The 17541-nt window shown below is 37.4% G+C and overlaps 1 protein-coding gene across 5 annotated transcripts in view; it reads left to right on the top strand.

The window, feature by feature from the left end:
• The window catches only part of chd3 (chromodomain helicase DNA binding protein 3), a 41810-nt gene that overhangs the window by 21853 nt on the left and 2416 nt on the right, over window positions 1-17541 (top strand). For 2 of the 5 annotated variants that reach the window (XM_043245230.1, XM_043245229.1), the window contains exons 30-40: window positions 194-359; window positions 449-603; window positions 2039-2267; window positions 2362-2496; window positions 2608-2736; window positions 5105-5213; window positions 5491-5623; window positions 7244-7439; window positions 8125-8288; window positions 8903-9029; window positions 12370-17526. In XM_043245230.1, coding sequence (XP_043101165.1) covers window positions 194-359; window positions 449-603; window positions 2039-2267; window positions 2362-2496; window positions 2608-2736; window positions 5105-5213; window positions 5491-5623; window positions 7244-7439; window positions 8125-8288; window positions 8903-9029; window positions 12370-12575 — 1749 coding nt within the window. In that variant the 3' untranslated portion in view covers window positions 12576-17526. Of the gene's footprint in view, window positions 1-193; window positions 360-448; window positions 604-2038; window positions 2268-2361; window positions 2497-2605; window positions 2737-5104; window positions 5214-5490; window positions 5624-7243; window positions 7440-8124; window positions 8289-8902; window positions 9030-12369; window positions 17527-17541 lie in introns of those variants that run through there. The other 3 variants (XM_043245232.1, XM_043245231.1, XR_006251435.1) reach the window with 2 other exon arrangements.

Below are 17541 nucleotides of genomic sequence, written 5' to 3'. Positions count from 1 at the left end.
GTGTCTTGTCCCGTTTTAAGTGTTAAAATAGTTAAACTGTAAAGTATGTGTTGAAAACCAAGCATTCTTTGTTATGCTAAACCTATCTGTTATAGATAGATAGACAGACAGACAGCCAGACAGATATTGACTGATTGATTTATTGACACAAGCAAATTATTAAAGAGGCAGGTGTGTTTTATATTGTGTGCAGGTCCAAGAGTTTGAGCACATTAATGGGAAATGGAGCATGCCTGAACTGAAGCCAGAGATTACCTTGGACTCCAAGAAATCTTCAAGAGCTTCTTCACCTGCCATTAAGACAGATACTCCCACACCTGAAATGAGCTGCAACAACACACCTTGCACCTCCAAACCAGGTACAAACCCAGCCAAATCCCTCATATGCAGTTCAAAGATAGAATCTCTCACACACAGAGACCTTATCCGCTGTAACATGTTCCTACAGCCACTCCCTCTCCACCCGACAAGATAGAAAAGAGCTCGAAAGAGGCAGAGAAAGACGAGTGTGAATCCCTGACAGAACCAGAAAGAGAGAGAGAGAAGGAAAAAGCAAAAGAAGGGAAGGAGGGGGAGAGTGTGGAAAGCACAGAACATGGAGAGGTAAGTGTGTGAATGGGTTGTGAGGAACAAATGCAAAACCTGAAATCACCTGAAAGGCATATTAAGTTATGCATTAATTGAAATAAATGAAAGGTTTGTGCAGTGGTTGGGTTTAGGGGTTATAAAATAACATGCCTGATATAACAACAGAAGTAAGAACAATAGAAAAACATATCCAGTGTGTGTGGCAGGGTGTGGCAGGAATTATTTTAATATGCAGGTTTAGCGAAACCCCATGTGAACCTGTCTGTAGAAATCTGTCATTTCAGAAAGTGCGGAGCAGCATGTGTTTGCGTGTTTAGTGTAGATACAATTTCTGACATTAGTCAGAATCGTGCCTTCAGGTTTTTCTGACAAGCTTTTAATAAAATGATACCTATAATTTAGAGCGTGGCATAGACTACTATTCAGAGGTTTGAGGTTGGTAAAATATGTATTTATGCATTTGTAATCTCTTTTGCCCCTGAGGCTGTGTTTATTTGATCAGAAATACAATAATTTCATGAAATATTACTAACATTGCAAATATATATATATATATATATATATATATATATATATATATATATATATATATATATATATATATATATATATATATGTATTTTAAAATGTAATTTATTCCTGTTGTGGCAATGCTGAATTTTCAACAGTCATTGCTCTTGAGTAAGTTACCTAGTTAAGTTGGGAATTGATTTGAAATTGAAAGGGATAGATCACCCTAAAATTATTTCGTTTATGGTCTTCATCTGCTCACCCTCTTGTGGAACATAAAGAAGGCATTTTGAAAATTGTGTTAGTGTTGTTTTTGGCTATACAGTGGAGGTTAATGGGTACAAAAGCGGTTTGGTTAACAACACTCTTCAAAGTATCTTTTGTGTTTCATTTACATTTTGGGAAATATTGCTTCAAATTATTGCATGAACATAAATTGCAATAAATTGTTATAAGCCATATTTATCATTTAATTGTACATGTGCATAACAATGACAATAAAAAGCATTCTTTCATTCAACCAGCATATCTTGATGGAAATCTAAAGGCCCAAATCTTCAACAAACTGGATGTTTTAACCTCATACAAAGCACTGGACATTTTCTCTAATTTATATATTTATTTTTGGTCATGTAATGCAAACCAGCTCTCTTCCAGGATGCCTGAAAAAGCAGGAAGCAAACAGTCCCAAGCCCTTCATTAGCAACTGTACTTAGCTAAACATCTGCTATAATCTAATATTATGAACATCTGTTATAAAATGATGCATTTTTTTATTTGATTTATTTGTTGCTCAATACAAAATGATTTTGGCTAGATACAATTTAAATGGAGTGCCTGAACAAGCTAGAAATCTCTCTGCAAGCATTTGTTTGTAAACAGTTATTTCATCTATATGAATATGAATGAATATATGAATATGTTCTTTTTTTTCTTCCAGTCTTCCACCACCGTGAAAGAGGGTGAAAAAGACCCTGTAACCAGTGAAAAAGCTTCTGAAAGTCCAACAAAAGCTTCTGATGACTCAAAAACAAAAGAAAGCCCTGCCGCCTCTCAGTTTTCTCCAAAAGAAAAGAGTGAAAAAGAAAAACAAGAAGAGGAGAGCACTGAAAAAGAGGCCTCCCTAGAGAAAACGTCAGATTCTCCATCTGTTAAAGATGAGAGCAGAGGTAACTGCGGCAGCAAATGGTGAAATCTGATTGGCTGTAGTGCCAGTCAGTTATTTTATTGTGATTTGTGGTTAATTGTTGTCTGTCATTACAGAGGCATTAAAAGGGGACAAGGGGGAGAAAAAAGAAAAGGCTGGAGAAGAGAAAGAGAAAAGTGAACTGACGTCTCTTTCCACAGAAACAACAGAAAAGAAAGAGAAATTAGATCAATCCTCAGATGTCAAAAAAGGTGAAAGTTAGCCATGTCTGAATTGTCTTTTGAGTTTATCTGAATTTAAAAATAACAAAACTAAACATGATGTGATTTAAACATGCTTTTCTTTTTTCTGTCGGCCCACAGAGGACGTGAAGGGTGAAAAAGATGCTGTGAGAGAGGTCAGAGGCCAGAGGGAGGAGGTGCCCAAAGGTAACGGCAAACCCACGGAGCGTCCACGGTTCATGTTCAATATCGCAGATGGAGGATTCACAGGTGAGTACAATAAAGAGGTTTTCAGCAGCTGTGTGGCATTTTGTCTGTATTGAGATACTTAATGCATTGAAGGTGCATTCCCATTCATCTGCTCACGGAGGTGCTCAGTGCTCGTGTCAATCACCTGAGCTGCTGAGATGCACTAATCACAACAAAACTGCTTACACTGCAAGAGCTTGCATACCCCACCAAGCGGCAAAAGAATAAATATATATATATATAATATAAAATGCATTAAGAAAGTATTCAGACCCCCTTTCACCTCTTTCAATTTTGTTATGTTGCAGCTTGATACTACAGTTATTTCAAATTATTTGTATTAATCTTATTTTATCAATCTACACTCTGTACCTCATAATGACAAAGTAGAAACATCATTTAAGAAATGTCTGTAAATTTATTAAAAAGAAAAAAACTGAACTGTCTACGTCAATTATTCCTTACATATAGTAGCGCCACATCTAAAAAATAATTGATAATAATATTTCATATATTTCCTACGTCATTATCCATTACCATTTCTTGGCCAGTTTAGAAATATATTTAAATATACATATTTTTCTTTTTAGCAGTTTTTCTCAGCACCCAGCTTTGAGCAAAACACATGTCACACAACTAATTTTGAAAGGCATTCAATGGAGGGGTGGTGTAATTATGTCATCTGCCAGTAGGGGCTAACTGAACCATGTTTGGTAATATTTTTCAAACTTGTTTGATGCTAATAGCACAGAAATGACACCCTGCAGCTTTAAGGATACAGTGTCAATAATCGTATTGCCAGTTTAACAGCGCACATTGCATATTATAACAACTTTGTCGCTTAAAATTGTCTGGCCATCTTACTCATCGCCACATCTTGACCTTTATCCATTTTTATCCATTTTAACATCACACTAGTTCACTGTCTGCCAGTTATTGACAAGCACACTAATTGTGGCGACATTACGTAAAGATGCTCGCTCATGTAAAATGAAGCATGTACTGTTATGATAAAACTCAATGGAGCAGTGTGTTGTCGAGGTAATATGACAGTGTGGTCATATTCTGAAGAGCAGTTCAGCTTCTGTTGAGTGGTTTTACCAGGAACGGCAGGCAATGATTTCATCTGTCAGTGGTTTACAAAGGCTTCCCTTAGATTAGTTTCCATCGTTCACCATTGATTATTTCCTAAAATGCTGAAATACGAAAACCTATGATTTCATGCATTCTGCTTATATTCGTGGGCAATCAGTATGTAAAGGCACACTTGTGTGTTTATGTTTTGTGTGCAGATACCGGATAAGTGCATGCATCAATATTTCTCTGTGAGACTAATACTATGAATAATTGGTATGTGGTATGGGTGGATACTGTAATGGGAGTATTGGGAATATAAAGGGCGAGTTCAAGAGTAGGAGTGCCATTTTCTCATTACAAATTCTGGGAAATTATTTGAAGATGATTGTAATGACCAGCACCGAGTTATTTTTCATCTACTATGAATCATCACCTGACACACATCATTAAGGCGCAAGTCACTTGAAAAAAAATATTATTTGAGTTTGTTTTCTTCCGTTTCAAACTGTTAACTTCTCAGAAATGCCACAATTGGTTAACTAAGTCATAACATTCAGTTATAAATATTTTCATTAATGATGCATGTTGCATTGGTTAATAAGCAAAATTTAGAAGGTTTTTAAGATCAGTATTTCATATTTAATTGTGCATGCCCCTTTCTCGTTTTTACGTTCGCCATCATCTAATGCTCACTTTAAAACACAAGTAATAATAATGAAATGATTTATTTAAATACATTTTTATATAAATATGGGCATTTTTAAATGTAATATTTAAAAATTCTGGATATTATAATTTATACAAATATTTTTAACATGTAATATAATTGATTGTGTTATTATTAACATAGTCAAAGCAGCAAATTTTAATATATTAATTTATTTATTAGTTTTAACCTTAATAACAAAAATTGTTGGCTTATCGCTATCCGCCATAATTCATTTTATTATCTGTCTTTAATATTTACCAGCCCTCTGTGAGCAGTCTGGTGGTCATTTGTCTGCTCAGAGTCACTATAAATAGTTCCAGTTCCCAGAAGCCAATCACTGTATGTAGTTTAATTTACAACTTTAAAAGAGAACAGCTAAACATCAAGGGGTTTATGCTTAGCCTTCATAAACATTTCACGGGCATTGAAAACACTTCAAGCAAACACTAAGCATGCAGCCCACGCTCCAAAGTAATTTATGACTCGATAATTCGATTTACACGCTTGCTAGCTTTGTTGTCAGAGTATTGTTACCTTTTGTTTATTTATTTGTCAGCAGGTATAAATTGGATTGTAAGTGATATCGGTTTCTTTTATGCACAGAGCTCCACACTCTCTGGCAGAACGAGGAGCGGGCGGCCATTTCATCAGGCAAGATCAATGAGATCTGGCACCGGCGACACGACTTCTGGCTGCTGGCAGGCATCGTGTGGTATCCTTGGAGATAGGCTGCTGTCGCTGTAGAAACAATCCAGTTCCATTAATGTATATTTATACTGCGTTTGCTAAATGAACAGTTTGTTTAGAGCTCAAAGCCAAGAAGAACAAGGAAATAAAATGAGACGGAAAAAAAGAGTTTTCTTTAGCGAATACTACAGACAGCGGAATTGTTATTCTTTTATCAAAAATAAAGAGCTTTATATACGAGCGCCTATCATGGCCTAGCGCATGTTGACGAGTCTGAACTTTGATCCTTGACCCCGTTGAAGCCACGGCTATGCACGGTGGCAGGACATTCAGAACGACCCGCAGTTCGCCATCGTTAACGAACCTTTCAAAACTCAAGCCAACAAGGGCAACTTCTTAGAGATGAAAAACAAGTTCCTGGCAAGGCGCTTTAAGGTATGTCGTAAATAAAGAATGTAAATAAAGTCTTTTGTTTAGTTCATTTTCTCTTTGTTTGCTGTGATATCCGTAGTGGAGTTGAATATGGTTTTCACTGTGGCTTTTGTAGTTATGTTACACTTTTTGTCTTGCGTTGCGGTAGGTCATTGTTTGAAAGCTGCTTCTTTTGTTCTGTCATTTGTATCATAATTATATACTTCTGTGTCTTGTTTTGGCGTGCTTCTTACTCTACCTTTTGTTCTGCTGTTTGTGTGACTCCTGCCTGAAGATTCTATCTTTACATGTCGACACGTCAAAATCGCAAACCTGAATATGCTGACACGCGTTCTTGTGAAACAGCCGTGTCTCATTGTTTTTCCTGTTTTTCTTTTCATCACATGTTTCATATCCTTTTCTCTACATCCTCCTTTTTCTTTCTCGCGCTCGCTCTCTTTCTCTCTCTCTCTCTGTGTCTTTCTCTTCTTCTCTTACATAATTCGTATGCGTTGAGCAACCTGAGAACCGCCGTTATTCCAGTGGAACTTCTTTTAATTGGAATCTGGTGCTTTCTCATGCTCATAAATCACTGGAACCGTTCATCGTTCCATTTTTCTGTCAATTCTGTTCAATAAATTTCTTAATTCTCTATTATTTTGCAGCCTATCTTACTTACTATTTCACTTTCCCTCAGTCCAATTTCTTTGTTCTTTCAGCTTCTCACCCATGATGCCTTTTCCATTGTCTTTTCTTCACTCTTTTAAAGCAGGAATTTGAGATTACTCTTGTGCTTAGATGATGTAATGAAAAAATTACAGTACAAACGTTTGGGGTCAGTAAGATATATATATATACATGCATCTCTTCCTCTGCTGAATTATTTTTGTCCACAGTGGGGATAAAATAATTCGCCAAATGCGCTAGGAAGTCTCCTTTTGAATCAAAGGATTTGCAAGATGCACTTTAAAAATCCCCTTCTGAATCAAATGGATTCATTAAATGCGCTTTGATTCATGATGAGTGATCTGATTGGAGCACTTTGAATCACACCGCTTTGGTTTAACTCTGAGTTTCAAAAAGCTCTGTTGATCCGGTTCTTTGCTCACTCACTCTTACGAAATTTGTTTTTTTGATAGAATCGCAGAGGAATAACTTACAATGTTTTTATTCAATTCTGATTACATTAAATATGTTTTCCATCGCCTTCAAAGACCCATTTAGTTTCCTAAAAAGACAGATCATTAATGAAACGCAAAGTTAATGCACTGTGAGCTAACATGAACTAACTAAATGAACTAAATGATGTTAACAAAAATTAATATATACTGTAATAAATAAATAATAAATACTCATAGTTTTTTATGGTAGTTAATACATTATAAGCAATGTTAACAAAAGACACCTTATTGTAAAGTGTTACCGAATAATTATCTTTTTAAGTTTACATATATAGTGGTTTATTTAGCATACTGATGGCTTTTTGAATTTAATGTCTTTTGAATGACCATTTTAGCCATGCAAATTTAGCTGCTATTTTTTAGCTGCAGTGCCACGTTAAGTAGTCCTGAACAACTAGCTGACTCATTTAGTTTTACACATCTCTAGATGTAAGATCCCTCTCTCTCTTTCCCTCTCTGTCAGTTGCTAGAGCAGGCCCTGGTGATAGAGGAGCAGCTGCGTCGCGCTGCGTACCTCAACATGACCCAGGACCCGACTCACCCGGCCATGGCACTGAACGCCCGCTTTGCTGAGGTTGAATGTCTAGCCGAGTCCCATCAACATCTCAGCAAGGAATCGCTCGCAGGAAACAAACCTGCCAATGCCGTCTTGCATAAGGGTGAGGAAAGTTTGTGTGCGTGTTTGTGTGGGATTTGTCTCATAAATATCTTTAAATGAAAAATGAGAGGGAATATGTTTGTGTGTAACTCAGACAAAGTTTGCTGGCGTCTTGAGGGTCTGATAAAAGGCTTCTGGATAGATCCAGTGGGACCAGTGCTCCTGCCAGCTCTGATATGGGAACAGTTCAAGAACACAAGGCACTTTAAACGTCCTGGAGTTTTCTCAAGCGTGTTGTTTAATCTGTGCCGATAAACCATTTATTGGATACCAGTTACTTGGCTTGTCACCCTTCTTATTGTCTGAAAGTGCTGAGAGAACTGCCAATAAATTTTACTTTTGACAATCAGAATTCACTATATCACATTTAGTTAGCCTTCTGAACTGTTGATTGGCTTTCAAAGCTGATATTGATCAAAAAAAGTGCCTCTTTGATATGCTTTAAAACAAGTAGTGTTAAATATACACTTTTTAATATTTACTGTATTATATATAATATTTAATATTTTTTAATAGTTGGTAAAAAAATATAATAATGCTTCTAGAATACGTGTTCCTGCTCCTGAAGTATTTAGCTTGAATCCAAGATTCTTTTAACGGTTACATATTTAACATTACAACCAAATCCCCTCTGCTTCTGTTACTTTTTACACCCTACCATGTTGTAATGATGGACATTTTTGTAGTTCTTAACCAACTAGAGGAGCTTCTGAGCGACATGAAGGCAGACGTAATGCGGCTCCCGGCCACACTTTCTAGAGTCCCGCCGATCACAGCCCGCCTGCAGATGTCAGAGAGAAGCATCCTCAGCAGACTGGCCAACAAAGGCAACGAGACACTCACGCCGCCGGTAAACACGCAAACACATATGAATGTACATTTTCACACTGATATTAAGTTATTACAAAGTTTACTGCCAAAATGCCATTTTTCAGCATGGATGCATTAAATTGATCAAATAAACTTTTTAGTCAGCAAAGAAACGTCATGGTTTCCACTAAAATACTGTTTTCAGAATTGATAATAAGAAATGTTTCTTGAGCAGCTAATCAGCACGAAATAATAATTTCTAAATGATCGTGTGGCACTGAAAACTGGCGTGAATTCAGCTTTGCCATCACAGGAATAAATTCCATTTAAAATTCACTAAAATAGAACATTTTAATTTGTAAATTGTAATAATATTTCACCTTTACTGTATGTTTTATTTAAAATATGGCCTTGGTAAGCATATGAAATATGTTACCAACAATAGTGTACATGCACTTTTTACAGACTTATAAATATTTAATAAGAATATATTTAAATTCTAAACATATTCCATGTGATTGAAATATATTTATAATTTATACATTTTAATCTTATACAATACTAAGTTAAGTTTGCATTTTTCTGGATGCATAAAGCTAAATATTTAGGAATTCTAAGGTTTGTAACACACTCTCACTTTCTCTCTTTATCCAGCCTATTCCTCCAGGCCCATACGCCACCCCACAGAATTACGGCCCTCCCTTCACACCTGCACCTTCAGCGGCTCTCACTCTGGCTGGGGCCAACTACAGCCAGATGCCCCCTGGGGCTTTCATATCAGGTCAGTTTTGCTGATCCGTCTCCAGAAAGGCACCCCAAAACTGCCTTCAGTGATCTGATACTCCGGCTACAATTATCATTTCAACACTGATGAAAAAGCAGATCAGCGTTGGTTAACTGCTCATATTTAAAGAGGGATGTTTGTAAGCAAAAGCGCATCAAGGTCGTAATTGATTTGAATTTTTATGATTTTAGAAACTGTGTGTGTGTGTGTGTGTGTGTGTGTGTGTGTCTTGCACTGTTTACGTGGTATATGAAATAGAAAGGACAATGTTGAAAGTGATGTGGAATTCTAAACATAAAGTTCTAATGTGACGAGTTTAATTGAAATCTGTTTTGACCAGCTGGAGGTACTGTGTTTGTTTGGTTGGTTTAAATTTGAAAGGCAGATTTGCTTGCCATCTGTTGATCGTGGCAGTCTCAAAATGTGAAAACAAAGTGCTTCTTGTAAGCAACTCTGGATTAGAGCATCTGCTAGATGGTGAAATAGTGAAGTACATTTTTTTGGATGTTAAATTCTCCTGTCGCAGCTTAATAAGCACAGACAGCTATAAGTAGGCCATTCATAGGTTGATTTTGCCTAAAAATGTAAACACTGTTGCTCTGTGGTGCTATCAAAACATTACTCTACAGGTTTGAGCATCCAATGGCATGAGTTAGGGGCAGAGCCACCTGTTTGGTCAGTGACAGATGAAGAGGGGAGTGTTCTGAATACCTGTTTGCAAACAATTATTATTTTTTGCCGTTCCTCTTGGTGTCACAGGTGGTGTAGAAAGTACTTTGCCATTAAGGGCTGAGGAGTTCTCAGTAGCATTAGTAAAATGTAAGCAGATTTGTAAATAAATGCACTATACAGACATAAAACACCTGTGACTTTGGTTTTAGCAGTGAAAATGAATGAATGATTTTGTAACCTTCCCCATCATTTTTTTATTTTTATTGTTAGTAAATTAAACACTCTCTATATTCACCTACACAATGCACATTTTTCGACAAACATCCTGTGAGTAAGCAAATGATTTGTTCCTCTAGCAATCAGTTCAAAAGAGCCATTTGTGAATCAGACGACACCAGAGTTCATTAAGTATTTTTATTTTCAGATTAACTCTAGAATAATTTTTTCTTGCTTAATGTTTTTGCCGTTTTATTAGTGTTTTTAAATATTAATATTTAGGTTTCCTTTCCAGTTACTAATGTTAGTGATTCGTTATATTTTAGTTAATTACTAAGGCAGCATTTCTAATAGCTTCTAAAAGTTTTCAGTTTCAGTTTTTCTTCCAATATTGATATTTTATTTCAGCTAACAAATGTGTTTTTAATATTTTCAGTTTTTAGCAAGTAGTGATTTATGAAGTGAGAAATGGACAGCGCTTTAGGCTATAACTTTACTATCTCATGATTAACGTGGCAAAATCCACACGATTCAGCTGCTCTGTTTTTCTCCCTCAGTTTTTTCTTGCTCTTTCTCACTCAGTCTATTTGTGTTTATGTGGGCGTATATGTGGGTGTACGAATGCTCTATTTCACAATAATTTGTGAGGTCAGTGTATGAGAGGCCGGATTTGACATTTGGTATGTAGTTTCTCTGAAAAAAAGCACTGAAAAAAGTTCAATCAGTTATCATACTTTGGTTGGGTCTAAAATGATTTATGTTCCACAGATTTCAGGATTTAGCATTTAATTATCTATCTAGTATTCCGTATCTAGTATTTAATACTTGAATTGTAAAACACGGTTACAGATTTAATCCCTGCTCAGTGTGTCACTATTCAGAAATGCAAGGGCATGGTCTGTCCTCAGTGAAAAAAAAACTGACAAAAGTCCCATTTGATGTATTCATTTTTCTGTAAAAATATGATTCTGGTTAGCGCACTTAATTACATTTTAATTTGAGAGGGCCCCCGTGGAATTTTGGCAAAATAATTTCACGTTCTCCATCTTTGGTCCAAGAGAACAGATTAGCCCTGCCAGTGAGTTTATTGTTTCAATATTAGCTCTGTAACAGCATATGTGTGCAGGAAGCACTGAGAAGAACAAATGTAGTTGTTTTTGTTTGCCATTTTCTGTTTATTCTATCAGAGGCCAAACTCCGTCCATCGTCCTGACTGTTTTTACCCGTACAGAGTGGATTGAGTGTCCTGATACCAATCTTTCTACCACAGCGTCTAAGGGAGGCATATTTTCTTGCCATGGTGCTTTTTCTGAAAATGTCATTACAGTTATCCAGAACCTTAGCCGTGCCAGGAATCGCTCAGCCGAGGGAACATTTTTTTGCTTTTCTACTCAGATATTTTTAAGAGAGAGAAAAAAAACCATAAAGAAACACAAATGTGCTTGTGCCTTTACGCCGGTTTTTTAAACCCCCTGGAGGCAGAACTAGACTCTCGCTCGCTCGCTCACTCACTCACTCGCTCTCTCTCTCTTTGTCTGTCTCTCTTTTTCAGTCTCTGTCTGTCACTGAAATAGCCCCAGACTTCAGATCCTGGTGGGTGTAGAGGCTGATTGGGTTTGTTGAGGCTGTACACGCTGAACCCTCGCCTAGCTAAAAATATGCCCCACTTGGGGCCCGTTTGAACCCTCTGGTCCCTGATTATGACAACTGCGGTGACCCCAGTTTAAACCGAGCCAGGGAGCGAGATGAAAACAGCATGCCAGACTAAACAAAAAAAAAAAAAGAAGAGAGAGAAAAAGAGATATAAAAGAAAAGAGAAAAATGAAGGACAGACTGTGTTGATCTGTTTAACGTACTCCATAATAGGACATTTTTTGGACCCGGTCAGACATCTCTCTAAAAGACAGAGGAAGAAGTGAGAGGGAGGAGATAGACAAAATGGAGTGTGAGCTCCGCTTTGCCTCTGTAAAAATCCTAGCGGACCCCGTAACATCTCGCTCAATCATTCTTAAAGTTGTCAGAAATAAAGACCTTGGCGAGCATGTCTTGTTTTCTTTTTTAAGTCATTGCCACTTAAACTCTTAGAGTTTTACATGTCATGAACTTTATAGAGCAAAAGGTTTTAGACACGTTATGTCAACACAGATTTCTTTGGCAAAAATTGCCCAAACGTCTATTTTCTTTTTTTTTCTTTTTTTTACCTCATCACTGCTCTCACAGCCAGTGGATGTCCTGAGTCTGGCTCTCAGGATTATTTGTAAGAGCGGGAGACACAAACTGGAAGATTTTATGCTTTTTCTTTGTTCAAGAGAAGGTCTCCTTCCAGCCTCCTGCCTACAGTTATTGGTTTTTCTCTGTTTTCTCAATATTGAGGACTGATACTATGCCACTGATTGACCGCTCCCTACCCCCCCAGTGTCTACAGTCTGCCCCCTTTCTGCCTCCACAGAAGCTCCGTCCTGCCTGAAGACCAAGGAACATGACGTGCTGCAGCGCCAGAGGGTGGTGGACCTGTGGAAGGATGGCAAGTCGGAAGGGTCAATCGGGCAGGAGCTTCGCATGCCCAAATCCACCGTGCACAGCATCATCGTCAAGTACCGCCTCAGCAACACGGTGGAGAACCTGCCACGCAACGGAAGGCCCAAAAAACCATGACCTGAAAGAGCTATTGATGGAGGACAGACGGGATGAAGTGACTGTAGAATGTGGGCAGCTAGGGAAAAAATGATAAATAAACTAGACAGCATTGTTCTGAAAATACTGTAGATGAAAGAAAATTGTAGCAGGCTGCTGGACTTCTTGAGAAAAGATACTCTACGGTCGCAATGGTTAATAACACATAGACCAAACGAGCAAATGCAAAAGAGAGAAATAAAGTAGAGAAAAGGGAGCTGAAACAAGAGCCGTTTGGACGATGAAAACACAGACCTCTTCTTCCACTTCTGCCCTTTCCAGCACTTTTTTTTCTCTCTCTATCTCTCTTCCACTCTCGCTCTCTTTCCCCTTGCCCCCTCCGTTCCCTTTCTTTCATCTGTCGGTCCGAGAGAAGTCTCAGCAGATTAATTTTTCATTTGGCCGAAGGAGCGAGAGCGTTCGTTTAAGTGCCCGAAACCTTCCCTCCCTAATTCCACCACAAATCACTATTTCTCTGCATCCCTTTATACAGTATCTCTCTTTCTTTTATCATTTATCCTCTCTCCTTCTGTCGTTCTCTCTCACACGCACATGCAACCTCACAGTGTCAGAAGTGAAGGATTCCAAAGACGGCAGTTTTTCCAAAATACCACAAGTTTGTTTTCTGTCATTAAAACCCCTGACCCAATCAAAACAGTTTTGGAGCAGAGGCACAGTGGAGTGGAACTATCTTTTTTCCTGGAAACTGCGGATCTCTTAAAAAACTCTCCAGCCACGGACTCTCTGCGTTCCTAAACCAGGACTGCGAAATGTTAAAATGGCATGAAATCGCTATATATATATATGAAGACTGACTTTTCATCACAGCAATCCAGTGGGGCGATGCAGACAGATATATATATCTGCACCTGATCTGAGATCAGTTGTATGATTTTCCAGCACTATCCCAATGAAGGAATTCACTGATCCCAGGTCAGAAGACCTTCATGCTGAAGCACGCACATGATTCAACCTGTCTGACCAAATTCCTGCGCTGTGCTAGAGCCAGATTCAATCCCCAGCAGGACGTTTATACAGTACAAGACTGTTGTATGAGAACTCCCTGCATTCTACAAAAATGCACAAACACACCCACATGTGCACACTCATGCACGCTTGAGAGCCACTTAAGTAGCTCTGTATTTTCCACCACATGGTGTGTTTTATTGTAGTGGCCGAGTGTGCGTGTGTGCGCATGCAGTATCAATGAACTGAAGCTAATTGTGCGTATGTTTGTGTTCGGTTGGGGTTTAAACAGTACGAGTGAAGATTCAGGGCTGCTGGTGCATGGGTTCTTCTGTGCGAGTGATTAATTGTGTGAGTGCGATGGTTGTTTGAATAGGCTGGGTCACTGAGGCCAGCTGCCATCTCTGCATGCTTGTTGGTTTGCTGAGACTTAGAAGCAGGCTGGTGCTCAGAAGCAAAACTTGGTGCCCTCAGATAATGTTTGGTCAGAGAGAGTGGCATACAAAGAAAGATGGTGAAAAGCAGACGGTATCGGAATAACAGTTTTATGGGTGATTGTTTGGATATTTTCAGAAGTGATTAATGTTCGAATTCGGATGAAAGCAAATTTTTTTTCTGTATTTTACATAAAAGCAAGTTAATTAACATGTTGCCCAGTGCTCTCTTCCAAATTGATAGCTGTAAAACCAAATGTAGGTGTATAAAAGTGGGTTTTACTAAACACTATGGCCAATGAAGATGAAATACAATAAATCAGAAATGTTACAAAAATGTTGTTTACAGGAACAGGGTTTGTAGGGATTGTTTAACGTTTAGAAAGACGTCTCTCATATTCACCAAGACTACATTCATTTGATACATTTGATGCTCAAGAATATTTTTTTATTATTGTCAATGTTGATAACCGTAGTACATCTTTCAGGATTTTTATTGAAAAGATTGTTGTTGTTTTTTAATTTTTTACTGACCCCTAACTTTTGAACAGTACTGTATTCATGTTTTAATATAGTTTTAACTGAATAAGTTTTCCTGTAAAGGAAATCTTATATTTATATCTTATTACAGTTACTGCTCTGTTAAAAATATATTTACTGGTGTTGCATATATTTCAATGAAATAATTAAATGGTAGATTCAAAATCTGAATTTAACATCTGACAAATGTCATCAAATGAATTTCTCGTTAAGTGAAGTCTTTTAAGTAAAACAATTAATAGATAGTGATAGCTGTTATTTAATTTGTTTTGATTATTACTCATTATTATTGATTTTAGCAATTAATCAGCTCTTAGTAAGAGAGACAGACAACCTGGGAAGAATGACAAATCTAAAAGAAAGAATCAGTCTGAGTGAATCAGTCAGAGAAGGACGGAAAGGCAGTCTGATAGAAACACATGGTCTGAGAGAGACATTTTGGAATAGAGAGAAAGTCTGAGTAAAAGTGGTAATCTGAGAGAGACAGTCTGGGAAAAAGAAGACAGTGAGACAGTCTGGGAGAGAGACAGTCTGAGTGAGAAAGCCAGATAGTTCCAAGATTGTTGATTGTAGAAGCAGAGAGTCAAGTCACTCTGAGATCTGAATCTGAGTAATGAATTATTTTCCTTGGCTCGCGTTGCAGGAGTATGCAGTACAACGTTCAGAGATATGAAAGTCACCCGGCGGGTTTCTAGCTCAGCATTTCCCCCTTGTAAAGGAGCCCCAATGCATTCCGAGCTCTTTCCAGACGCGTTCCCATCTGAAGGCCATGCATTCTTCTTCTCTTATTGCATGTTTACGAAACGGTGCCAGTCTTAATCAGATAATTGAACTCAAGCGTTACCATTAGCCTGTTCCAGTGCACACATTTCTTTTTTTGCACACTCCAGAACATTAATCTCAGCCAAAACCTGTAGCACAACAAACGACTCTAGCGTTATTGTCCTTGGAAAAACTTTGGTTGTGTAATTTTGAGGAACAGATGCCAAGAGGGATTGTTCCTTTGAAGATCTTGCAAGTGTTCCTTAGTTCCCTGCATGTTTAGGCCTGAGACAAAACAGGTACCCCGAGTGCACAGTCAGTGTGGCTGTCAATCACCTATTTAGGATGTTGTGCAACCAATAAATTACTTTTGGACTTTTAAGAATGTCTTGAAATAAAGATGCAGTTCTTCAAACCAAAGGTATTAAGTGCTATAACCCCATTTATAAAGCAGAATAGAATAGAATAGTCACATTAGAAAAACTTTGGTGACATTTCATGGGCAAAAATGGCCTGTTGTCAATAGTTTAGCGATGCATGTAGCACTGCTCAAATAAAAGTGACTTTCAAACCAAGCAACTTTTTGTTGGTCAGCGCAACATGTTGGCGTTACCATCTTGAATGTGAGCAAATTTGCTAATCTCACGCAAAACACCTTACTGTGCAAATTGCTGTCGAAATGACTGGATTTCACCTGTGTAATTTTGCTGAGCAGTGGTAGGCTAAATGTATCCATAACTTTATATCGTAGGTCATTTATAGTCATTTCACGTGTTCACTAGAACACGTAAGGTACTGTAGGATGTTCCCAGCAGGACAGTTAGACGTGACTCAGAAGTTTATAAGTGACTCAGTTGATGGTATTTATCATGTCCGTCTGAGTCATACTGTGATTTTACGATAAAAATAAAAATACAAGTACAGCAAATTAAGCTAAAGAGTTTCAAACACTATACACTCACTATGTGCTTGTGTGTGGTGAACAAAAATGATCAGTACTGTTGTCCTCGCATACATTTCTTTATAGAAGACAAGGTTTTGTATTATTATTACTGTGTATGGTATATAGTATACTCTGACTGTATGCAAGTTTATCCATTAAAAGATGTCCATAATGGAGCGCAATGTGGTTTTGTATATTTTTTTTTTCCTTGGCTAGGTAGGATGCACAATAAACTGGTGCTTTATCTGTTATTCATCTTCATTGGTTAATTTAGATATTTAATTGTGCATGTGCATATCGCCTATTTGTACAGAAAAATGGCATTAATTGCTCATGGTCATGTCATTTCAAACCTGTAGGACCTTTGTTCATCTTCAGAACACACCATTAAAATATTTTTAAAGTCCGTAAGCTTGCTGACACTCTATAGACAGCCATGCAAATGACACATTCAGGCCCAGAAAGGTATTAAGGACATAATAAAAATAGTCCAAGTGACTCAAGTGGTTCAATTTTAATTTTATGAAGCTACAAGGATACAAGCGTCCATTCTGTTACTGTCTACGCAGGTAAAGTAAGCTGTCAGGAGTCAAAAATATCTTACTTTGTGTTCCAAAGATGAACGAGGGTTTCCGAGGTTTAGAACGACTCGAGGGAGAGTAATTAATAACAGAATTAGAATTAGATTTAGTTGTTGAGATCAAAAACTTAATGGATGATTTTCATTTCATGCCAAAATGAAATGTAATATTTCTCTTAAAATGATCTATTTTGATATACTTTTATTTGTAATGTTGATCCTCACAACATTTTACACTACTGAAATCTACATGGTTTGTCTGGTAATCAGTGAGCCATCTCCATTGTGCTCTTGGTCATATCGCCTTGTATAGAAGCTAAATAGCTTTCTAAACAAAAAATTTACCCCTGAATAGTGCATGCTTGTTATAGTAAACTTGAAGGGCATGAATACCCTGCAATGACAGCATTTTTTTTTTACCAAATTTAAAATTGAGGAACAACCTCATCCTAAAACTAGAAATAACACAAGCTTATGGATGAATCACTATTTCTGTGTGAAAAAAAAAAACACACACATTTTTTCCCGCACAAATATGTGCATTATTCCTGTGAATGAAAGCTAATGAAACAGAAAGGGAAAAGAGGAAGGAGAAGTCAGCCAGTGAGAAATGGAAAATGTGATTCGAATAAAACGATTAGAAGGTCAGATTTCATTTGTTTTGCTGTTTTGATATAAACAAAAAAAATGATAATTAGTGTACAGATCATTAACTTTCCTTTC

Source organism: Puntigrus tetrazona, chromosome 7 (genome assembly GCF_018831695.1).
Source record: "Puntigrus tetrazona isolate hp1 chromosome 7, ASM1883169v1, whole genome shotgun sequence".
NCBI classification, from domain to species: Eukaryota; Metazoa; Chordata; class Actinopteri; order Cypriniformes; family Cyprinidae; genus Puntigrus; species Puntigrus tetrazona.
The sequence above is the reverse complement of the archived record's forward strand: the minus strand, read 5'-3'. Positions and strand labels throughout refer to the sequence as shown.